At 40.3% G+C, this 20,496-nt stretch overlaps 2 protein-coding genes across 10 annotated transcripts in view; one reads left to right on the forward strand and one right to left on the reverse strand.

Moving 5' to 3' along the window:
- SPAST (spastin) overlaps positions 1-1,265 on the reverse strand; it is a 51,818-nt gene extending 50,553 nt beyond the window's left edge. For both annotated transcript variants that reach the window (XM_080686619.1, XM_080686618.1), the window contains exon 1: positions 552-1,265. In XM_080686619.1, coding sequence (XP_080542745.1) covers positions 552-960 — 409 coding nt within the window. In that variant the 5' untranslated portion in view covers positions 961-1,265. The remainder of the gene's footprint in view (positions 1-551) is intronic.
- DPY30 (dpy-30 histone methyltransferase complex regulatory subunit) lies at positions 388-18,808 on the forward strand. Of its 8 annotated transcripts, none has more exons than XM_080686622.1 (7): positions 1,370-1,481; positions 1,901-1,992; positions 8,535-8,631; positions 8,731-8,803; positions 8,887-8,934; positions 14,626-14,768; positions 18,468-18,808. In XM_080686622.1, exons 4-7 carry the CDS (start codon positions 8,768-8,770, stop codon positions 18,538-18,540), a joined length of 300 nt encoding a protein of 99 aa, XP_080542748.1. In that variant the 5' UTR covers positions 1,370-1,481; positions 1,901-1,992; positions 8,535-8,631; positions 8,731-8,767; the 3' UTR covers positions 18,541-18,808. The 8 variants fall into 8 exon arrangements, with proteins under 8 accessions (XP_080542752.1, XP_080542748.1, XP_080542749.1 ...); XM_080686623.1 differs by having other exon boundaries at positions 1,961-1,992; XM_080686621.1 differs by having other exon boundaries at positions 1,380-1,992.
- The last annotated feature ends 1,688 nt before the right edge of the window (positions 18,809-20,496 follow it).

Raw genomic sequence — 20,496 nt, forward strand, 5'->3', positions numbered from 1 at the left:
ACATTGATAAAGTGACTGTCATTAAACTTTACAAAATGCAAATTCAGCTGTAATCATATGCAGCTGCTCCTTTCAAAATTAAGTCATTATTTGTTCTCTTCCCCCCTCCCCCAGTACTACAGTACTCTGCTTTCATTAAAAGCCTTTTAACAAGTCACAGCTTCTTCGATATCAAAACCTTTTGGAAACCTGGCTCAGAGGAAGCCACACACTGTTTGCAGTGCTAGAAAGGATCCGTGTGGTCACTCTAGGACAACTGTCACCTGTCACCAGCACGTCTGGATGTCCAATAGGGACTTGGGTCATGAGAAGTGTAAGAAAAGGCTGGTGTCTGAAACAGAGTCGACAACTAGGGTGCCCCGAAAAGAGAGAGGTTCTGAGAATCGCAGAGGATGAAGGTCTCACTGCGGGGAAGCAGTCTCGTGGGGAGGATCAATTCTAGGGGTGCACCGCCTGCTCCCGCAGGAAAGGGTCGCAGGTGTAGCCCTCCCTCGGCTACCCCAAGGCTTTCTCCCTGGCGCCGCCGTCCCCTCCCCCGGCCCTCCAGTTACCTTTCTCGTCCTCGTCGATGCGCAGGGCGACAGAGATGTACTCGAAGGCCTGTTTGTGGAAGGCTCGGACGAGCTCGGCCTCCGCGCCCGGCACCGGCAGCGGGGGTGAGGCGGATGCCGGCGCGGTCGGGGAGCTCCTCTTGGCGGCCATGAGGGCGCGAGAGAAGCGCTGGCAGAGCCACGCGAAGAGGAGCCCCAGGTGGAAGGCGACTAAACGCAGCAGCGCGAAGCCTACGAAGAGCGGGTAGGAGAAGTAGTACAGGTTCCGCTTATGCGGCGACTCCGGCGGAGGGGCCGGCCTGGGGGCGGGCCGGGCGGGGGCCGGGCAGGGGGGCGGAGGCCTGGGAGGCACCGGGCTGCTGGGGCCGCCGGAGCCTTTCTTCTTCCCTCGTCCACCCGGAGAATTCATCCACAACTCCCACTGCCGCCGCCGCCATAACCCGCCTCCCGCACACCGACGGCGACCAAATGACGGCAGCGGCCACTGGGACGGCGAGGGCCACAGAGCCCCGCGCGCCGGCCGGTCCCGGGAGCTCGGCACCTTCGCGCACCGCCCGCCGGCCCCGCCCCTTTCTCTGCGTGCGGCCGAGAGCACAACCCCTTCTCCGCTTCCTGAGGTCGGTGGCTCCTGCCCCTCCCTCTCTCTGTCCTCTCGGCCGCCTCTAGTAGCTCAGAGCCGCGGCTGCGCGTGCACGCCCTCCCGTCTCTTTCTTCGGCGCGCGCGCGCACGCCGCCGTCTTTGTTGCCCAGAGCTCCTAGTGCGCGTGTGCGGCGTTCTTCGTTCGGCCCCTTCTCCGTGGAACTACAGTTCCCAATGTGCAGTTCGGTTCTATGTCGTCGTCAAGGGCCGACGCTCGGCCGACTTCACTGCGCCTGGGAGCTCCTTAGCTGGCGGCCTTGTTCCCCAATTCACAGAAAAGAACCGCTGAGGTTTGAGGTCGTTCTGCCTGCTCGCAGGGCTTGTATCTCGGAGTGTTATCGTTTTAATTATTTCTTTCAGTATTGTCTCAAAGGAAGGTTAATCTGAGTTCCATCTCAGAAGCAGTGGGTACCAATCTGGGAATTACCTGAAAGGGAAACAATTGTAGAGACCAAAACGAAAATGCTAGCTCAATGGATGAAGTCAACGATTCCAGAGGTTTAACTAAATTAATACGTGTTTAGATGAAGAATTAATTTATCTGAGTTAAGGGAATTCTTAAATTTTGCACAGTAATTGTCCCATAGTTGACTGAGTAATCCACAGTTACCCCTTCCCCTCCCCCCCTTTTAATCTACTCTCCGAACCCTCCTTTGGGGATCCACCTACTCACCTCTGCTGCCTGTATTCTAATGAACTGCAAGCACAGAACCCCACCTCCCAGATCACAGAGATGGAAATGCTTGGTCAATCAATGATACTCTCCTAGGAATCTTGGATGGAGACACACAAGAAGAGAAGGTAGGAACTAAGTAAGAGCTGGTCTATCAGTTCATCTCACTGAGAGCCCCAGAGATGCCAGGTTCCTAAACTGGTCACTTGATGATGTAATCTAGCCAATAAGCTATTCAATCTATTTCTCTATTTCTGTTCCTCTATCTCTCAATATTTTTTTATTGATTTCAGAGAAGAAGGGAGAGGGAGAGAGAGAGAAAGAGAAACATCAATGATGAGAGAGTCCCATTGACTGGCTGCCTCCTGCACACCCCACATTGGGGATGGAGCCTGTGCCCTGAATAGGAATCAAGCTGTGATCACCTGGTTCATAGATCAACACTCAACCACGGAGCCATGCCAGCTGGGCACCACCATGGGTTCTGAATCCAAACACAAAGATGGTAACTGGTGTAGTTACACATTTTGGCTAGTTTTTCCTGGAATTTCTGTCTTGGGTACTATTGCCTTCCCGGGGTGAAGGACATCAATGACCATTTGTTTCCGCTGAAGTAGTCTGCTGGTCATGGACTTCCTGTTCTGGATAGTTACTGTGTCATTCATAGTAAAAGTTGATCCTCAAGCAGCCAGAGAGGAAAAGAGACCCACTCTTCTCTGGCCAATCGTATCAACTCAAACGGGTATTAATCTTCTTGATTAATCCTTCCCTTACGATCTCCAGGAGACACAATCTTATTTTTTCCCTTTTTATTTAATTTATTGGGAAGGAATTTGAGGCTCTAAAAGTCTGTTACTGCTCAACATAACATATTAGTTAATGACACACACTACTTCAGGGTCTTAAGAGAAAAATCTAGGCTTCCAGAGAAAAACAATTTTATGTAATCTGTTTATATCTTATTAATTATGACAAATAATATATTTTTAGTCCCTGAAGGATGAGTTATTTTTCTTTTTTAAAAATATATTTTATTGCCAAAACAGGTTTGGCTTAGTGGATAGAGCGTCGGCCTGGGGACTGAAGGGTCCCAGGTTTGATTCCGGTCAAGGGCATGTACCTTGGTTGTGGGCGCATCCCCAGTGGGGGGTGTGCAGGGGGCGGCTGATCGATGTTTCTCTCTCGTCGATGTTTCTGACTCTCTATCCCTCTCCCTTCCTCTCCGTAAAAAAATCAATAAAATATATTAAAATATATATATATATATTTTATTGATTTTTTTACAGAGAGGAAGGGAGAGAGATAGTTAGAAACATCGACGAGAGAGAAACATCGATCAGCCGCCTCCTGCACACCCCCCACTGGGGATATGCCCTTGACCAAAACTGAACCCGGGACCCTTCAGTCCGCAGGCCAACGCTCTATCCACTGAGCCAAACCGGTTAGGGCAGGATGAGTTATTTTTCATTCCTGGTCATACGGGTGTTGAGTTTCCAGCCTCTGGTTTCCCATTTGCTAACTCTGCTAGTTGTGCTTAATATTGACTGCTTCTCTGTACCTTGGCCATTTTTTTTTGTATGGTAAAAGTATGGATTAGAGTCAGAAAGACTGCCCAGCCAGTGTGGCACAATGGTTGAGCATTGAGCCATGAACCAGGAGGTCATGGTTCAATTCCCAGTCAGGGAATATGCCTGGGTTATGGGCTTGATCCCCAGTGGGGGGCATGCAGGAGGCAACCAATCAGTGATTCTCTGTCATCATTGATGTTTCTCTCTCTCCCTCTCCCTTCCTCTCTCTTATATCAATAAAAACATGTATTTTTTTTTCTTTATTAAGGTATTACATATGTGTCCTTACCCCCCCATAGCCCCCCCCCCCCCCACTCATGACCTCACCCCTGGTGTCTGTGTCCATTGGTTAGGCCCATATGCATGCATACAAGTCCTTTGGTTGATCTCTCCCCCTTACCCCCAACCTCCCCTACCTTCCCTCTGAGGTTTGAAGGTCTGATCGATGCTTCTCTCTCTCTGGATCTGTTTCTGTTCATCAGTTTATGTTGTTCATTAAATAAAAACATTTTTTTTTTTTTTTAAAAAGAGGCCTTAGCTGGTTTGGCTCAGTGGATAGAGCATTGGCCTCTGGACTGAAGGGTCCCCGGTTCGATTCTGGTCAAGGGCACATGCCTCTGTTGCGGGCTCGATCCCCCGTAGGGGTGTGTAGGAGGCAGCCAATCAGTGATTCTCTCTCATCACTGATGTTTCTATCTCTTTGAAATCAATAAAAATATATTTAAATTAAATAGGTAAATAAAAAATAAATAAAGAGTCAGAAAGACTGGGCTTGGTATTCGGGCCCTGTCACTTATTAGGTGCGTGATATGGAACAGGTTCTTTAACTAGTTAACTCCTTTGTGAAATGGGTGGAATAAAAATTAGATTACAAAATGAAAGAATACATCTAAAACCTCCAGCATAATACCTATAACATAAGAGGGCTCAATAAATTTTGGTTTTGTCTCTTACAACTACAAAGCCATTCCAGAATTCAGACTCTACTGGGATCTTGATTTTGAGTAATTTCAGTCCACATTTTCTGCCTCTTGGAATTGCATCCCAGTCAAACCCATTTTCTTAATTTACATCTTCCTAAATTTGTCTCAAGGAAAACAGTGCCTGGATTTTACTCTGGCCTTACAATCTGCCTGGACAGAAGATGCTAACCTTCTCAGCCATTTAACCTACAGTTTGACAGCCTCCCCGTTTTCAGATGGTGAGAACTTGGAGAACGCTTAATCTTGAGCGGAATCTGGGCCAGTTTCACCAGGACAAAAAGGAGGAGCAGAGCACTGTGCTAACTAATTCAGGACATTAAGTCACTTTATCACTTTAATCCATTAATCTAATTACAAAGTGACTAAGACCAAATAGTTTTTTGGATATTTTAGTTCTACTTCTCTCCTAAGGCACCCTTTAAACCTTCAGCTTCAAAGATTCTGGATTATTTGAAGTAGATATAAAAGACCTCTTTTAAATTAAAAGAAGAGTAAAATAAAATGGCAAACCTAGAACCAAACAGAGGAGATGACTGATCCTGAAAAAAAGGCAGAAAACTTGAAAGAAAAACAAATTAAAAGACAGAGTTGAAGGCAAGGGATGGGAGGAGTAACGATTAGGCGACTATTATCCTGTATCTGTTAATAAGCAAAAACACAACTGTGGACAATTATTTCCCTGTATTGAGTCCACATTGTGGTGCATATTATTGATTCACTTGTTCAACAAATAGGTATTATGCATAGACAACACGACTGGCAATGAGTAAGGTGCCAGGATTATAAGAGGGAATAAGATCAAGTTTATAGTCTATTGCAGTGGCAAAAAACTCAAATAGGAACCAGCAACAGTGGTCACACATAGCATATGAGTTCCATGTATGGGTGTGAAATTCAAAAATCATATATGATGGGAATGATGAAGCTGAAAGAGTAGCATTTCTGTATTAGATGGGACAGCTGTTACTCAGCTCCATCTGATTTTTGCCTTTCAGGAATGTGTGGTCTCCTGTTACCAGATTTTTAAAAATTTAATTTTTCAATTAGTTTACATTCAACATTATTTGCATTAGTTTCAGGTGTGCAGCCTAGTGGTGCTCCCTTCTTAAAGTGTGTTGCCAGATTTTTAAAACATTTCAAGAGAAACCAGAATTCTGATTTTTATGTGAATCTATTGCTTAATTGCTATTGGCTCAAAATTTAAAAACAAACAAACAAACAAAACAGACACTAGTTTGAAATTCTCTAATTACAGAGGATTTGTTACTGGTGAAAGTATGAATGAGCTCATAGTTTTGAAACAGTAGTAGGTGTAAGAGTAGAAATTGTTACTTAACCTGCTCAACTTGATTTTTAAAGTTACGATTCTGTGGAAGCATAAGCAGAGTCAGTTGATACAGAATTATAAATGAATATCCTAAAACGGCAATTTAGATGATCAGAGGGTGTACACTCTAAACAAAGTACGTGGAAATATAAATATAATTTTACAGTTCTATATTTAGGATAGGCATGATTACTCTAGTGCACACGAAAAGCAGAGTAATGGGAATTGTTAGCACGATGAATATTGGAAACATAAAAGGAGTTGTCTGTTTTCAAGCATGGTTTCTATCAGCTGCAGCAGATTCAGAAAATTTTCTTTATCCTTGAGACCCTCCTCCACATCTTTTTTTAAAAAAACATATATATATATATATATTTTTTTTTTTTTTTTTTTTTTACAGAGAGGAAGGGATAGGGATAGAGAGTTAGAAACATCAAAGAGAAACATCCATCAGCTGCCTCCTGCACCCCCCCTACTGGGGATGTGTCTGCAACCAAGGTACATGCCCTCACTGGAATCCAACCCAGAACCCTTCAGACCGCAGGCCAACGCTCTATCCACTGAGCCAAACCGGTTTAGGGCTCTCCTCCACATCTTGTTGGATAAGCTCAATTCCTATATTCTGGTAAGGAAGCCTGAGTTTCTCCATTTGTCTTCATTAATGTGTCAGTCTATGTTATGTCCACCCTGACCCTCTTAGCTTTGCTTAAATATTTATTTTTTGTTCAACACCACTCCAAAGATACCTATTTACATTTTTCTCAATCTCATCTGAACTCCAGAATTTATGCTTCAGCATTCCTCTTAACCTTTTAAAAATTATTTATTTAAAAAAAATTATTTATTTTTATTTTTTAAATATATTTGTTATTGACTTCAGAGAGGAAGGGAGAGGGAGAGATAGAAACATCAATGATGAGAGAGCATCATTGACTGGGTACCTCCTGCACATCCCACACTTGGGATCAAGCCCACAACCAGGGCACATGCCCTGACCAGGAATCGAACTGCGACCTCCTGGTTCATAGAAGCCACACCATCTTAACCTTTAATCAATCATTATCTACTATTGTCATTTATATGTATCACTTATATGTCTGATCTTTGCTGAACAAGAATACAAATTTATGAGGGTAGGCACTGTAATTTTTATATATCTTAAAAATGAGAGTTTAAGATCCCCAAGATCACCTCCAGGTTTGACTTGCTAGGAGGACTTACAGGATTCAGAATATAGTCATACTCACAGCTTGATTTATTACAGCAAAAAGATATAAAGCAAAATCAGCCAAGGGAAAAAGCACATGGGGCAAAATCTGGAGGAAATAAAACACCAGCTTCTGAGTCTTCTCTCATTGGACTCACACAGGACACACTTAATTCCTCCAGCAATAAGTTCTGACAATACATGTGAAATGTTGTCAACCAGGGGCACTCATCAGAAACTCAGTGCTTGGGTTTTTGTTGCGGTTGATCGTGTAGGCAACCTCTGCCTAAGACATACCAAAATTCCAGACTCCTAGAAGGAATATTCAGGTGCTTGACATAAATCATATTATTTGCAGAAACAGTTTAGGCATAGTTAGCCACTCATCATTTAGGGAAAGTTTGTATCAGTGTAGGGAACTGTTTATTATTCAAATACGAGTTCAGAAGAGCTAAACTATTTGCTTAATTTCACATGGCAAAAAGTGAAGGAACCAGGTTTTAATATTTATTCCCAAATCAATGTTTCTCTACTACACATATTGTATTTTTCCTAAATAGGTACTGCCTAGTAGGTTAACGTTTTATAAATGGAATTTGCACCAAGTATGTAAAAAGGAGGTCAAGCACAGATTTTCTTTGATTCTAGATTCTAGAATTCTAGTTCTAGAATTTCTAATTACTATCTTCTTAAGACTCCAAGAAAAACTGGAAGTCTTAGAGTAGAACTTTGGTACCAGTGCTTGCTTTCCGTTTATATTCACTCCTTTTGAAAGTGTATTTGTCAAATATAACAAAGAAACGGATACAAAGATGAATAAGATCTTTGCCTCTGAAGAGCTCACAGTCTAATTGTGTTTGAAGAAAATATAAGGCAGAGTGAGGTAAATACCATAATAGAAGTACATAATAGAAGCAGATAAGAGTCCAGAACAGTTTGATACAAGTCAAAATAAGAGTTAAATGTTGTCATTCTTTTAATATATTGCTCTCTAGACAGTACATATTTAAAGATGCACATTGCTAATCTTGATACAAACGTAAGGTAGCATTAACACGGCATATTCATAGACTTAAGGACTCGAATAAAAGCTTACTACACGGCTGCTTCGTTTGGCTTTAGAGTAAAAAACGCTGACATTCTTTCGCAGACTGTTGAGCTTGGGTCTGAGATTTCCTAGGAACCACCCAGCAACTGGTTTCGGTTCCGCGAGGAAAAGCTCGGGCAGAAGCTTTCAGGCAGCACCGAGGGCTGGCCGGGCCGAACCCCTGCCCGCGGGGCTGGTTGGTGAGTCTGCAGGTGGGGTGGTGCTCGCCACGGCCGGGCTGCTTGCGCCCTGGAGGCCAGACCTTGCCTAGGATACCCTGCGACCCACGGAGAGCAAGGCAAGCTCGGGAGCGGTCAGGCAGCTTCCTGGCCCCAGGCCCGCTGGGGAGTTCTGCGCAAGCGCGCTAGTTGTGCGACAACCGTCACTTACGGCCGAAACGGTTTGTGCGGGGAGTTGGCGGCGCGCTGCAGCTCTTAGGAACCGACGGCTCGGGCGCGGGTAATCAGCTCCCTTTCCCCCTTTCACCACTCCTTGTAGGATCTTGGGATCATGGAGCTTCCGGACCTGATGCGGGCGCCCGGTCGTGGACTGCCTCACCCTGCTCCGCTACCTCTCGGGGTGATCCCGCGCCCAGGTGGGGGTGAGGGGCGGGGTCGGGGGCTTGTCTGGACTCCATCCTGGCGTCTCCGCGTTGAGATCTCCTGGGTAACTCATGCTTGCTCTTGTTTTTCAGGACTGGTATCCGGGGACTGTGACTCGCAGGGTCCGCCATGGAGCCAGAGCAGATGCTGGAGGGACAGACGCAGGTACCCGGAGGCCCTGGGTTCATGGTGGCGGTGTGCAGCGAGAAAGGGTGGCTGAGGTCTCTGACCTGTGTTTTGTTTTCTAGGTTGCAGAAAATCCTCACTCCGAGTACGGTCTCACAGATAACGTCGAGGTAACTCGCCCAGTTCCTATGCCGTTTCTGTACGTCTCTTAAGAGCTGGAAAAAACCCTCGGGATCTGTTTTTACTAGGTTGCTTTGCACAAGGGAAACTTTGTCATCATGAAGCAAATACTATCACATTATGGGTAGCTTGTTTTATTAGCGGTACTAACATTTCGTGGTATACAGACGTACAAATTAATTTTTAGTCAAGAGGTTGAACTTGTGAAAGTAATATAAAGAAACATGCATACATTGCTAGTGGAGACTTAGAATCGTTTCGCTATCTATCGGGATATTGCTTTGGAAAAACGGCACATTAAAATTAAGAAACCCATTGTCTTTGTAGCAGGATTGTGTTGGTGTAGTCAGCATTTAATACATGTTGATTTCTTTGCAGAGTTCAGTAGGCAGGTGCCATTGGAAACTATAATATACACAGTAGATACTGTTTTTGCCTTACATGGTTAAGTCTGAATTCAGAGAGTACATGTGGGAAAAAAAAAAAAAAACATGGAAAAGAAGGTAACTTTTATAGAGTTTTTTATATAAGTCCTAAGAGGTTATTGTCTAAAAGTAGAAGTTACTTTGTAAATGAATAAGTAAGTGCTGGAACAAATGAATTACTAGGAACTGGGTGGAATTGGTTAGGAAAACAGAGGCTTAGGAGATGTGTACCTTTTACTACGAAAGGAAAGACATTACTGGTGATTAAGTTTGGATAAATGAGGGCAGAAGCATTTCTGAGGAGAATAATAATTGTAACAGTTGCTAATATTTCTTTGGCCCTTATACTATGTGTCAGGCACACCCTAAATAATTGGCATGTATCTTCAGCCCTATAAGACCCAGAAGTTGAGTAACTTTAGTTAAAGGTTTCCAAGAGGTAAGTGGAGAGCTGTGTGTTAAACCTAGGCAGGTTGACATTTTAAAAGTACAATTAAATTGTGTTGCTGATCTTGACCAACTCTTAGAGTTTGCTGGCATGTGGAATGACTACTCTGTTCCTATAAAATTGCTAGGCAATTTTATTGCTTTGATATCAATACTGATAGAGAATCTTTTCTTTCTAATGAGTTTTTAGTTGAACTTCTGCTAAATCAGGTGAAGATACTTCACACCACTTTGTTTTCTGGTTATTTAAGAGACCTTTTTAAGGCATCAGTGGTCTTTTCTTGGTGGTGCTTGTATATGATGCTGGAGCCATGCTGCTGTAGAGCATTGATAACAACATACTTTTTCCCAAACCCTCAGTCCAATTTCCATGATAAAATGAGAAGAAAAAAAAAGTGGAGTGGGTGTTTAATGATGATACATTATTTGGTGATTGGTCTTCCTGCTTCTATAATTTTAAACTGCTTGTTCTTTTTTTGAATTAATGGTGATAGTAAAATAATTGTTTATTTGTTAGTAATTTTTTTTTGTTAGTAATTTTTTTTTACTTGGCAAAAAGGAATTAACCCTATGTTAGTTTCTTCATTTATTGTATTAGTTTATTTCTAATTGTTTGCAATATATGAAAGTCTGGAAACCACAATTCTACAGCTGCTCCTGCTGCTTTTTCTCTTATGGTTTTCTTTTTATTGGTTTGTTATAATTATTTTTAGATGTTGGCTTTAGGGTTTATAGTATGCAAGTTTAACTTACCACAATTTACCTTCAAGTGGTAATATATATTTTCATTTATAGTTTAAGAATTTTACAACAGCAGTCTTTCATTTACTCTTTCCTGGCCTTTGTACTATTGCTATTACGTATTTTACTTCTACATATGTTATAAATTCTACACTTCATTATTTGTATTTTTTCTTTAAAAATTCAATGATCTTTAAAGAGATTTAAGCAGTAAGAAAAAGGAGTATTTCACGTTTACCTGCACATTTACCATTTCTGGGCTCTTCATTCTTTTAAAAAAATATATATTTGTATTGATTTCAGAGAGAACAGGAGAGGGAGAGAGACATAGAAACATCAATGATGAGAGAACCATGGATTCCGCCCCCCAGGAATTCCCCCACTGGGGATTGAGCCCCCAATCTAACCGGGATGAACTGTGACCTCCTGGTTCAGAGATTGAAGCTCAACCTCTGAACCATACCATTCGGGCAGCTCTTCATTCTTTTGTGTAGATCCAGACTTCTGTCTGTTATCATTTTTCTTCCACCTGAAGTGTTTACTTTAACATTTCTTGTAATTCAGGTCTGCTGGTAAGGAATGCTTTAAGTTTCTGCATGTGTGAAAATGTCATTTACTTTGCCTTCATTTTTTGAGATATCTTTGCTGGGAGTAGATTTATTCCACTGTCGTTTGGCTGATATTGTTTCTGACAAGAAGTCTGCTATCATTCCTATCTTTGCCCCTTCATACTTAATGCCTTTTTTCTTGGGGCTTTTAAAATTTTATTAACAGGTTTAAAATAATTTGATTATGTTGTATTTTGGTGTACTTTAAAAATTTTTTTTCTTCTTAAATTTTTGTTTCTTGTGCTTAGGATTTACTGAGTTTTTTGGATCTGTACATTTAATTTTCATGAAATTTTAAAACAATTTCAGCTATATTCAAATTATTTTCAAGTATTTTGTTTAACTTGTGCTTTCCTCTACCAGGGGTCCTCAAACTTTTTAAACAGGGGGCCAGCCAGTTCACTGTCCCTCAGACCGTTGGAGGGCCGGACTATAGTTTAAAAAAAAAACTATGAACAAATTCCTATGCGCACTGTGGGCCCGGGACGAGTCGGCTGCTAAGCAGGACAGGCAGCGGCACCCGGCGGGCCGGATAAATGTCCTCGGCGGGCCGCATGTGGCCCGCGGGCCGTAGTTTGAGGACCCCTGCTACTCTTGAGCACATGGAAAGATTATCTTATAATAACTTGTTTAATGGCATTGCCTATTTTATCATTTGTATCATTTCTGGGTTTCTGTGAGTTGATTTTTCTCCTCATTATGGGTAATATTTTCCTGCTTCTTTGCTGCCTTACAATTTCTTTTTATTCTCATCTGAGGACATATTTATTGATTTTAGAGAGAGAGGAAGAGAGAGAGAGAGAGAGAGAGAGAGAAAGAGAAAGAGAGAAAGAGAGAAAGAAAAACATCTATCGGCTGCTTCTTGCATGTCCTCTGACCAGGGATTGAGCCTGCAACCTGAGCATGTGCCCTGACTGGGACCAGGAATCCAACCGTCACCTCCTGGTACCATAGTTTGAGCCCGCCTGGCAATTTTTTATTGGAAGCTGAGCATTATGAATTTTACCTTATTGAGTCCTGGTTATCTTTTTATACCTTCAAAGATTCTTGAGCTTTGTCCTAGGACATGGTTACTTGGGAACAATTTGATCTTTTTGAGGTTTGCTCTTCCCTAAGTAGGACCAGACCAGCCTTTAGTTTAGGCTTCATTTCTTCTTCTTTTATATTCTACCCAGTGCTTCTCTGTTACGAGGTTTTGCCAGTCTAGGTCACAGAAACATGAAGTGCTCCTGGCCTGTGTGAGTGCTCCTTGGCCTCACACCCATGCATGGATAGGCACTCCCCAGGAGACTGGGTGGCAGTCTCTGAGGTGTTTTCCTGTGCCACTTTCTCCTCCCCATGTGAATTCGAGATGGCTTTGTCTCCCTGGATTTTCAACTCTCTTCTCAACCCAGGGCGACTGTGGGTTCTGCTTTGATTCCCTTTGATTTTCTGTATTGCATCTTATAAGTTCTCCAGGCAGGAAGCAGTAAGTTGGGGCAATCATAAGCTCACCTTATTTTTTTCCTTTTTTTCTATCACTATTCTAAACTGTTAGCAGTTTATTATTTATGTTTTATAGTAGTTTGGAGATACAGTTGTTTTTGGTTTTTTTAGATCGGATCAGGACTTTATCTTAACTAAAGTTAAGCATAGCAATTTGGCACATAGTGAAAATTCAGTAAATATTTGAATGAAACAAATGAGAGAGGACTTGGTTAAGGAGTTTATTATAGTATTGATAGGAATTGGTTAGGCATTGCTATTTCTTACTGAAGGCCTTGGGATATCATGTAACTGACTAATTTTTGTCGTATATAGGTATTATCTGTTGGAATTTACTGACAGGCACTAAGTAATCTATGGACAAATAAATAGCTCTTTTACTAGGTATAGGAAAATTTCTTATTAAGTCCTAAAATTACATTGAAAAATCATAAGCAAAATTAGAATAGCTGCCTTACAAATTTGTGGGAACTATCTTTGGAAACAATGTATATATTATGTAGATATGCGATTAAAGTTTTTTCTCACTTTTTACAAAATAAAATTAAATCTAAAAATATTAAATATAGAAAAGTGTTTTTTTTTGTTGTTGTTGATTCATTTATATTCACTTTGAGTATGTTTGGAGCAAAAGTTCATTTAAATGGAAGTGCTCTTAATAGTGTTTTGTATTTTAGATAGCCACTTATTTCTAAATTTCTAAAACAGTAATTTTTCAAAAGAATGGAAAATTTTTCACTAGAGTAGTATTTTTTAAAATATATTTTTATTGATTTCAGAGGAAGGGAGAGAGATAGAAACATCAGTGATGAGAGAGAATCATTGATCAGCTGCCTCCTGCACGCCCTCTATTGGGGATGGAGTCAGCAACCCAGGCATCTGCCCTTGACCAGAATCGAACCCGAGACCCTTCTGTCTGCAGGCCAACGCTCTATCCACTGAGCCAAACCAGCTAGGGCTGTAAAGTAGTTTTTGATGCTCTGGATGTCAGATGAATCTATGTGAAAGGCCCCAGATTTGGTTTTTTTTTTTTAATATATTTTATTGATATTTCACAGAGAGGAAGGGAGAGGGATAGAGAGCTAGAAACATCGATGAGAGAGAAACATCGATCAGCTGCCTCCTGCACACCTCCCACTGAGGATGTGCCCGCAACCAAGGTACATGCCCTTGACCGGAATCGAACCCGGGACCTTTCAGTCCGCAGGCCGATGCTCTAGCCACTGAGCCAAACCGGTTTTGGCTGGGGGTTCTTAAGAGTAGAAAGTAACTCATTGTTTCCTAAACATCATTTGAATATCACAATCATCTTTTCCATAGTATTCTTTTTCCGTTTTTTTAAATTGTTATTTTTTACTTACTTTTTTTCTTTATTCACTTTAAAAAATCATAGATACATAAAAAAAAAAATGGAAAAGCATTCTCATTGGATAGTGGTAATAAATTTTAGCTGCATTTTGTTGCCAGTGTAAGGCTCTGAGTCTGAAGCCTACTCTCTGTGTGAACAGAGTTAAGCAAGTGTTACAGAAGTGTTAAAGACATATTAGCACCAAAATGAAACTTTGTCCTTGATATTATCTGTGATGAAAGAATTGAAATAGTACTAGCTTTCTCACTGTGACTCAGTGCTACTTAGTTTCATGTCCAGATTTTTTGAAGCACACTGTATGAAGGTACTCTCATGAAAAAAGGAGGACTTGTATTTACTTCTAAAAAGGCAGAGGAAAGTGACAAAGAGGTAGGATCTGGAGATCTGACATTAAAAGAAAGAGATATTATGGTGCTCTCAGAAGACACTTGAATGAAATTTAGAGATGGGTCTGATTTTATTTTGGCAAAGAGATTTGCAGTTCAATACCAGTTTTTAGTCAATGGCTTGCCTTTTCTATTAGCGTCATGTTTCCATTATTTTTTGTTTAGCACTCACAATAATCTGAGTATTTGTAATACTATGCATATTTTTTGGATTCACTAGAGGATAGTAGAAAATGAGAAGATTAATGCAGAAAAGTCATCAAAACAGAAAGTGGATCTACAGTCTTTGCCAACTCGTGCCTACCTGGATCAGACAGTTGTGCCTATCTTATTACAGGGACTTGCTGTGCTTGCAAAAGAAAGGTAAGATAATAGTGTCTGCAGAAGGAGTTACCAGAGAACGACTTTTCTAACTGAAATATCATTAGTTATGTATAATTTTTTTCCTATTAAAAGAACTTAGGCATATTAAAAACATTTTAAAAGTCAGCCATAATCTCAGTTCAGACACTTCAAGTTTTTTCTACAAGTCTTTGATCATATGCATATTTACAAAGACTTGTAATCATGGTATACATGCAGTTTTATATCTCCTTTTTATTTAATATTATAACAAAGTTTTTTCCATATCTCTTCATAGACTTCATGATTATAATTTAAATTATAATAGTACAATTAACTTAGTGCAATTAAATAGTACAATTAATTTTCTCATTGTTGAAAATTTAAGTTCAATTTCCTTTGTTATTGTAGATCACCAGGCAGTTTATCTGTTTTCATGCCTCTTTTGTTTTTATGTAATTACTTTCACATGCTAAATTCCCAAGAGTTGGTTTGCTAGTTCAAAGGATATAATTTTTTTTATGGTGTTTGATACTTAGTATCATATTTATGTCCAAAATTTATTTTTTTTGGTTAATCTTTACCAGAGGATATTTTTCTATTGATTTTTTTTTTAGGGAGAGTGGAAGGGAGGGGAGAGACAGAGAGAGAGAAACATTGATGTGAGATAGACACATTAATTGGTTGCCTCCCACATGTGCCCCAACCAGGGCCAGGGATTGAGCCTGCAACTGAGTTATGTGCCCTTGACTGAAATTGAACCTGGGATCCTTTAGTCTGTGGCCTGATGCTCTACTCACTGAGCAAAACTGGCTAGGACCAAAAGTTTATTCTTTTTTTAAAAAATATATTTTATTGATTTTTTACAGAAAGGAAGGGAGAGGGAGAGAGAGTTAGAAACATCGATGAGAGAGAAACATTGATCAGCTGCCTCCTGCACACCTCCTACTTGGGATGAACCTGCAACCAAGGTACATGCCCTTGACTGAATCGAACCTGGGACGTTTCAGTCCGCAGGCCGACGCTCTATCCACTGAGCCAAACCTGTTCGGGCCAAAAGTTTATTCTTAAAATTCTTTCACTATTATCATAGCCTCAACAGTATGAGTATTATAAACATTTTTTGCCAATTTTTAAAAACTGATTTTAGAGAGGGAGAGGAAGTGAGAGGGGGGGGGAGAGAGAGAGAGAGAGAGAGAGAGAGAGAGAGAGAGAAAGAGAAAGAAAGAAAGAAAGGAAGGAAGGAAGGAAGGAAGGAAGGAAGGAAGGAAGGAAGATAGGAAGAAAGAAAGAAAGATAGACATTGATTTGTTGTTCCACTTATGTATTCATTGGTTGATTCTTGTATGTACCCTGACTGGGGATCAAACCAGCAACCTTGGTGTATCAGGACGATATTCTAACCAGCTGAGCTACCTGGCCAGGGCTTGCAAAATTGTTTTAATTTCTTTATTAACAAGATTATAATTTTTCTCTTTTTATTGTATAGGTTTTACCCCAGTAATTCTACCTAAATTATTTTTATGTAAGCAAATCCCATAAAAATACTTTTTGTAGGTTATATTAGTCATCATTTATTTGGTGCAGATTATGTTTTACTCAAAGAATAATAATGAATAATAGCCCTAGCTGGTCTCACATTGATGTTTCTCTCTCTGTCTCTCCCCCTCCCCTTCCACACTCTCTAAAAATCAATGGAAAAAATATCCTTGGGTGACCATTCACAACAACAACCACCAAAATGAATACTAGCAAACTGATATAATTTGATAAGGAACTTGATGTTTTCTTATCAAGAGAGCTCATCATTGATGTTTCTATCTCTTTCTCTCTCTCCCCTTCCCTTCCTCTCTGAAATCAATAACAATATATTGAAAAGAAAAAAAAAGATGAGCGAAACTTACTGATCATCTGCCTCATGCACACTCCTGCTTGACTGGGAATTGAACCGTGACCTCCTGGTTCATGGGTTGATGCTCAACCACTGAGCTACTCCAGCTGGGCATGTTTATATAAATTATATGGTAAACATTAAATATTTGCTTTAGATTGTTAAATTTATAAAATATGATTTATTTTTTAAAACATCTTTTAAAAATATATTTTTATTGATTTCAGAGAGGAAGGGAGAGGGAGAGAGAGATAGAGACATCAATGATGAGAGAGAGTCATTGATCAGCTGCCTCCTGCATGTCCCCCACTGGGGATCGAGCCTGAAACCCAGGCATGTGCCCTTGACCAGATTCGAGCCTGGGACCCTTCAGTCCACAGGCTGATGCTCTATCCACTGAGCAAAACTGGCGAGGGCAAATAGGATTTATCTTTTGCTCTCTACTGACAGTTGAAGTATGGACATCTTTTATTTTTTCCTTTGTCTAAAAAATAATTAGAAATTCTAAATATTTACGAGCTAGAAGAAAAAAATTAAAGCAGTCCTAAGTTATATGCTATTAGTAAATACAATTTTTAACAAGTCTAGCAAATTGATTTATCAAATTAATCTTGAAAAATGTTGTCTATGTCTAGCTAGTTAAAAGATAGTTTAAAGTGCTAACGGAATATTTTGAGATCATTATTAAATATTCTCAGTATGCCTTTTCCTAGTAGGGTTTAAATAGGTGTTTCCCCCATTTTCATCTTTGGACTTGTTTTCTCAGTAAGAATTATTTATATAAAAGTGATAAATATGAAGTAATACCCCTAAACTTTAAAATATGTTTAACTTTTCAGGTGTGTTGTATGGTGGCAGTATTAGAACTATTATTGATTTAAATTATTTTAAGAAAAATAGAAATGACTTTTTAAAAAGAAACAAAACAAAACTTGTTCAAATGAATACTACTTCCTTTGATTAATCACTTAGAGTTCATCTACCTGTCTTGGTGATGCTACAGCCATTTTCCTTTGTAGTTTTTGTATTCTTTTTTTTTTTTTTTAATATATATTTCTTTATTGATTTCAGAGAGGAAGGGAGAGGGAGAGAGAGATAGAAACATCAATGATGAGAGAGAATCACTGATTGGCTGCCTCCTGCACGCCCCCTACTGGGGATCGAGCCCACAACCCCAGCATGGTGCCCTTGGCTGGAATCGAACCTGGGACCTTTTAGTCCGCAGGCCAACCCTCTATCCACTGAGCCAAACCAGCCAGGGCTGTATTCTTATTGAAGGATAATATTCACAGAAAATTAAGAATATCATAGGTGTACTGTTTGCTGAATTTTCTGACACTAAGCATAGTTTTATAACCTGCATTCAGATCAAGAAATGGAACACTGCTGGCACTCCAGAAGTCTCCCTTGTGGTCCCTCAAGTCATTATTCCCCTGGGATAATTATCATCCCATTGTTAGTACATTTTCCAAACTTGTGTTTTAGAATTGAGTTCATAAGCAGATTTCAGCCATACAAAAATTTCAATTTCTTTAAACTACATTGTTGGCTAACCTGCTTACCTGTCTCATTTACTATACAGGATGTCCCCCCAAAATGTAATTATTAATTCCAATGGGTTAAACCAGAAAAGGAAGAAACATCAATTGAGCTATCAGAAAAAAGTATGTATACATTTTTTGGGGGACACCCTGTATTTACTACAAATGGCTTTGAGTGTAAAAAGAAAGCTAAAATTTAAAATATGTATTTTTATTATGGAACAATTTATTTAAATGAACACATCTAGAATACAAATTTCTAAATTTTGGATTTCTTTTCCTTTACAGACCACCAAATCCCATTGAATTTCTAGCATCATATCTTTTAAAAAACAAGGCACAGTTTGAAGATCGAAACTGATTGGGAAGAACAGAAAAATTTGGTTTCTACTATAGATTTACATGATTAAGAGGCAGCTTTAATTGCCATGATTTCCCCCCACCCCTTTTTGGAAGTATAAGAACCTTCAGGACAACAACTTGTTCTTGGAGTTGCAGAAGAAAACATATTTCCCTTATTTTGATTTAATCACCATACTTATTTAAAGAGTGTATTATGTGCAATTTTTTCTCAGATTGTCTTTAACTTTGTTTTTAAAATGACCTTCAAAATAAACTGTTAAATGTCATTATTGTAAAGTAGTTTTTGTTCTATATGCTAAGTAATTTACGTGGTTCAATTACTTTTATGACTTTTGTATCTTAGAATGCTGCAGAGTTTTACAACAGCATGAAAATACATCAGAATCTAATATAATATTAAAAAAACCCAATTTTTTTCAGCATTGTTCCTGTACCTCATGGAGGGTGGACTCTGGGTATCTACAGTTTTCAACAAATATAATAGATGATTCTAATGCTCAATAAAGTTGGATTACTGGTATAAGTGCAGAGGGTGTATAATATCCTTCCATGCTATCAACCTTTATGGTAATAATATAATAGCTATCATTGCAGTTCTACATGCCAGTTGCAGTGCTATTTTACTTAAATTATTTCTAATATAGCAACTCTGCAAAGTAGATATTGTTATTCCCATTTTGCAGATGAGGAAACAGATTTGGAGAGGATAAGTGACTTGCTGAAGACCACACTGGTAAGTGCTTGAATGGGCATTGAAACCCACTTTTACCAATATGTTGCTTATAGCTAAGTGAGAAGTATTTGTGCTACTTAACTTCATTGCTTCTTTTTACAATAAAAAACCAGCCAGTCCTTTTTTTGGGGGGTCTGCTCACTTTGACCTGTATGAGAGGGAGAGAGAGAAAAATCTATGTGAGATTGGAACATCAATAGGCCTTCTCCTGCACACCCCCAATTGGGGGATTGAGCCAGAAATCCAGGCATGTGCACTGACCAGGAATTGAACTGGGATGACACCCAACCAACTGAGCCACACTGTCCAGGGCTTAAATTTTTTTTTTTTATGTATCATTCAGTTGTCTGCTTTGAACTATACCAAAGATCTGTTCACTGTGAAATTCTGATGTAACAATTTTATGGTTTTTAACCACAAATCTTTCATTGAAGATACCCAACTTTCTCTCTTACCAATTTTGGAATGGTTTACTTCCTAACAACACTTACTGGGAAGTCCAAGATATCTTATTTTGCTCTGATTCTTCTATAATTTTAAAGGAATTCTTTGCCCCTTGACCCTTACATGAAATACTGGGGTTGATAAAAGTATGGAGGGTTGGAAATAATGTTTGCTGTTTGCCTACTATGCCATGCTCTATGTTTATTAACTCATAATCCTAGGGACATCCGAATATTATAATTCCCATTTTAGAGATGAGAATAACTGAGGCTAGCTATACCACGTTTTAGCTAGTTAGGGAGTTAAGACCTGTACCTACATAAATATAACATGAAACAAGACAAATGTTTACAGTGTCAAAGCCAAAATTCCTTGTGAAGCAAAAACCAGCGTTTGCAGGACCTCAGATATACTACCATGTACCTGTACAAATGAACTTCCCAGCGTGGCTACAGACTTGCAGCTCTAGTAGTAAACCTTGGGGGTGCGAATGCACTGAGGATTCCTGTGTACGTTGCTGGGAGGGAGGTGCAAGCTGGACTTTCCAGGTGGAAAGCGCCATCTGGTTGACCCCGGTGCCGCTCATTTAAGGAATTGGCTGGGGGAGGGGGCTTGCCCTGCGGCTGCGTCCGCTCCCCGAGCCCGCCCCTCCCAGCCGCTGCTGCCTCTAAACCCCGGCGAGCGGAGCGCGCACGTTGCGAGTCCCCGGCGGGCCTGGCCGCGGAGCTGGGCATGCTCAGTGGGCAGCACCCGTTAGAGCAGCGAGTAAGGAAGCGC

Source organism: Plecotus auritus (assembly GCF_963455305.1).
Source record: "Plecotus auritus genome assembly, chromosome: 8".
NCBI lineage: Eukaryota > Metazoa > Chordata > Mammalia > Chiroptera > Vespertilionidae > Plecotus > Plecotus auritus.

Coding starts and splice junctions, on each gene's coding strand:
- DPY30 (XM_080686626.1), top strand. CDS start 8,768: ATGGAGCCAGAGCAGATGCTGGAGGGACAGACGCAG. Junction 8,935..14,625: donor GTCTCACAGATAACGTCGAG/GTAACTCGCCCA, acceptor TGGATTCACTAG/AGGATAGTAGAAAATGAGAA. Junction 14,769..18,467: donor GCTGTGCTTGCAAAAGAAAG/GTAAGATAATAG, acceptor TTTCCTTTACAG/ACCACCAAATCCCATTGAAT.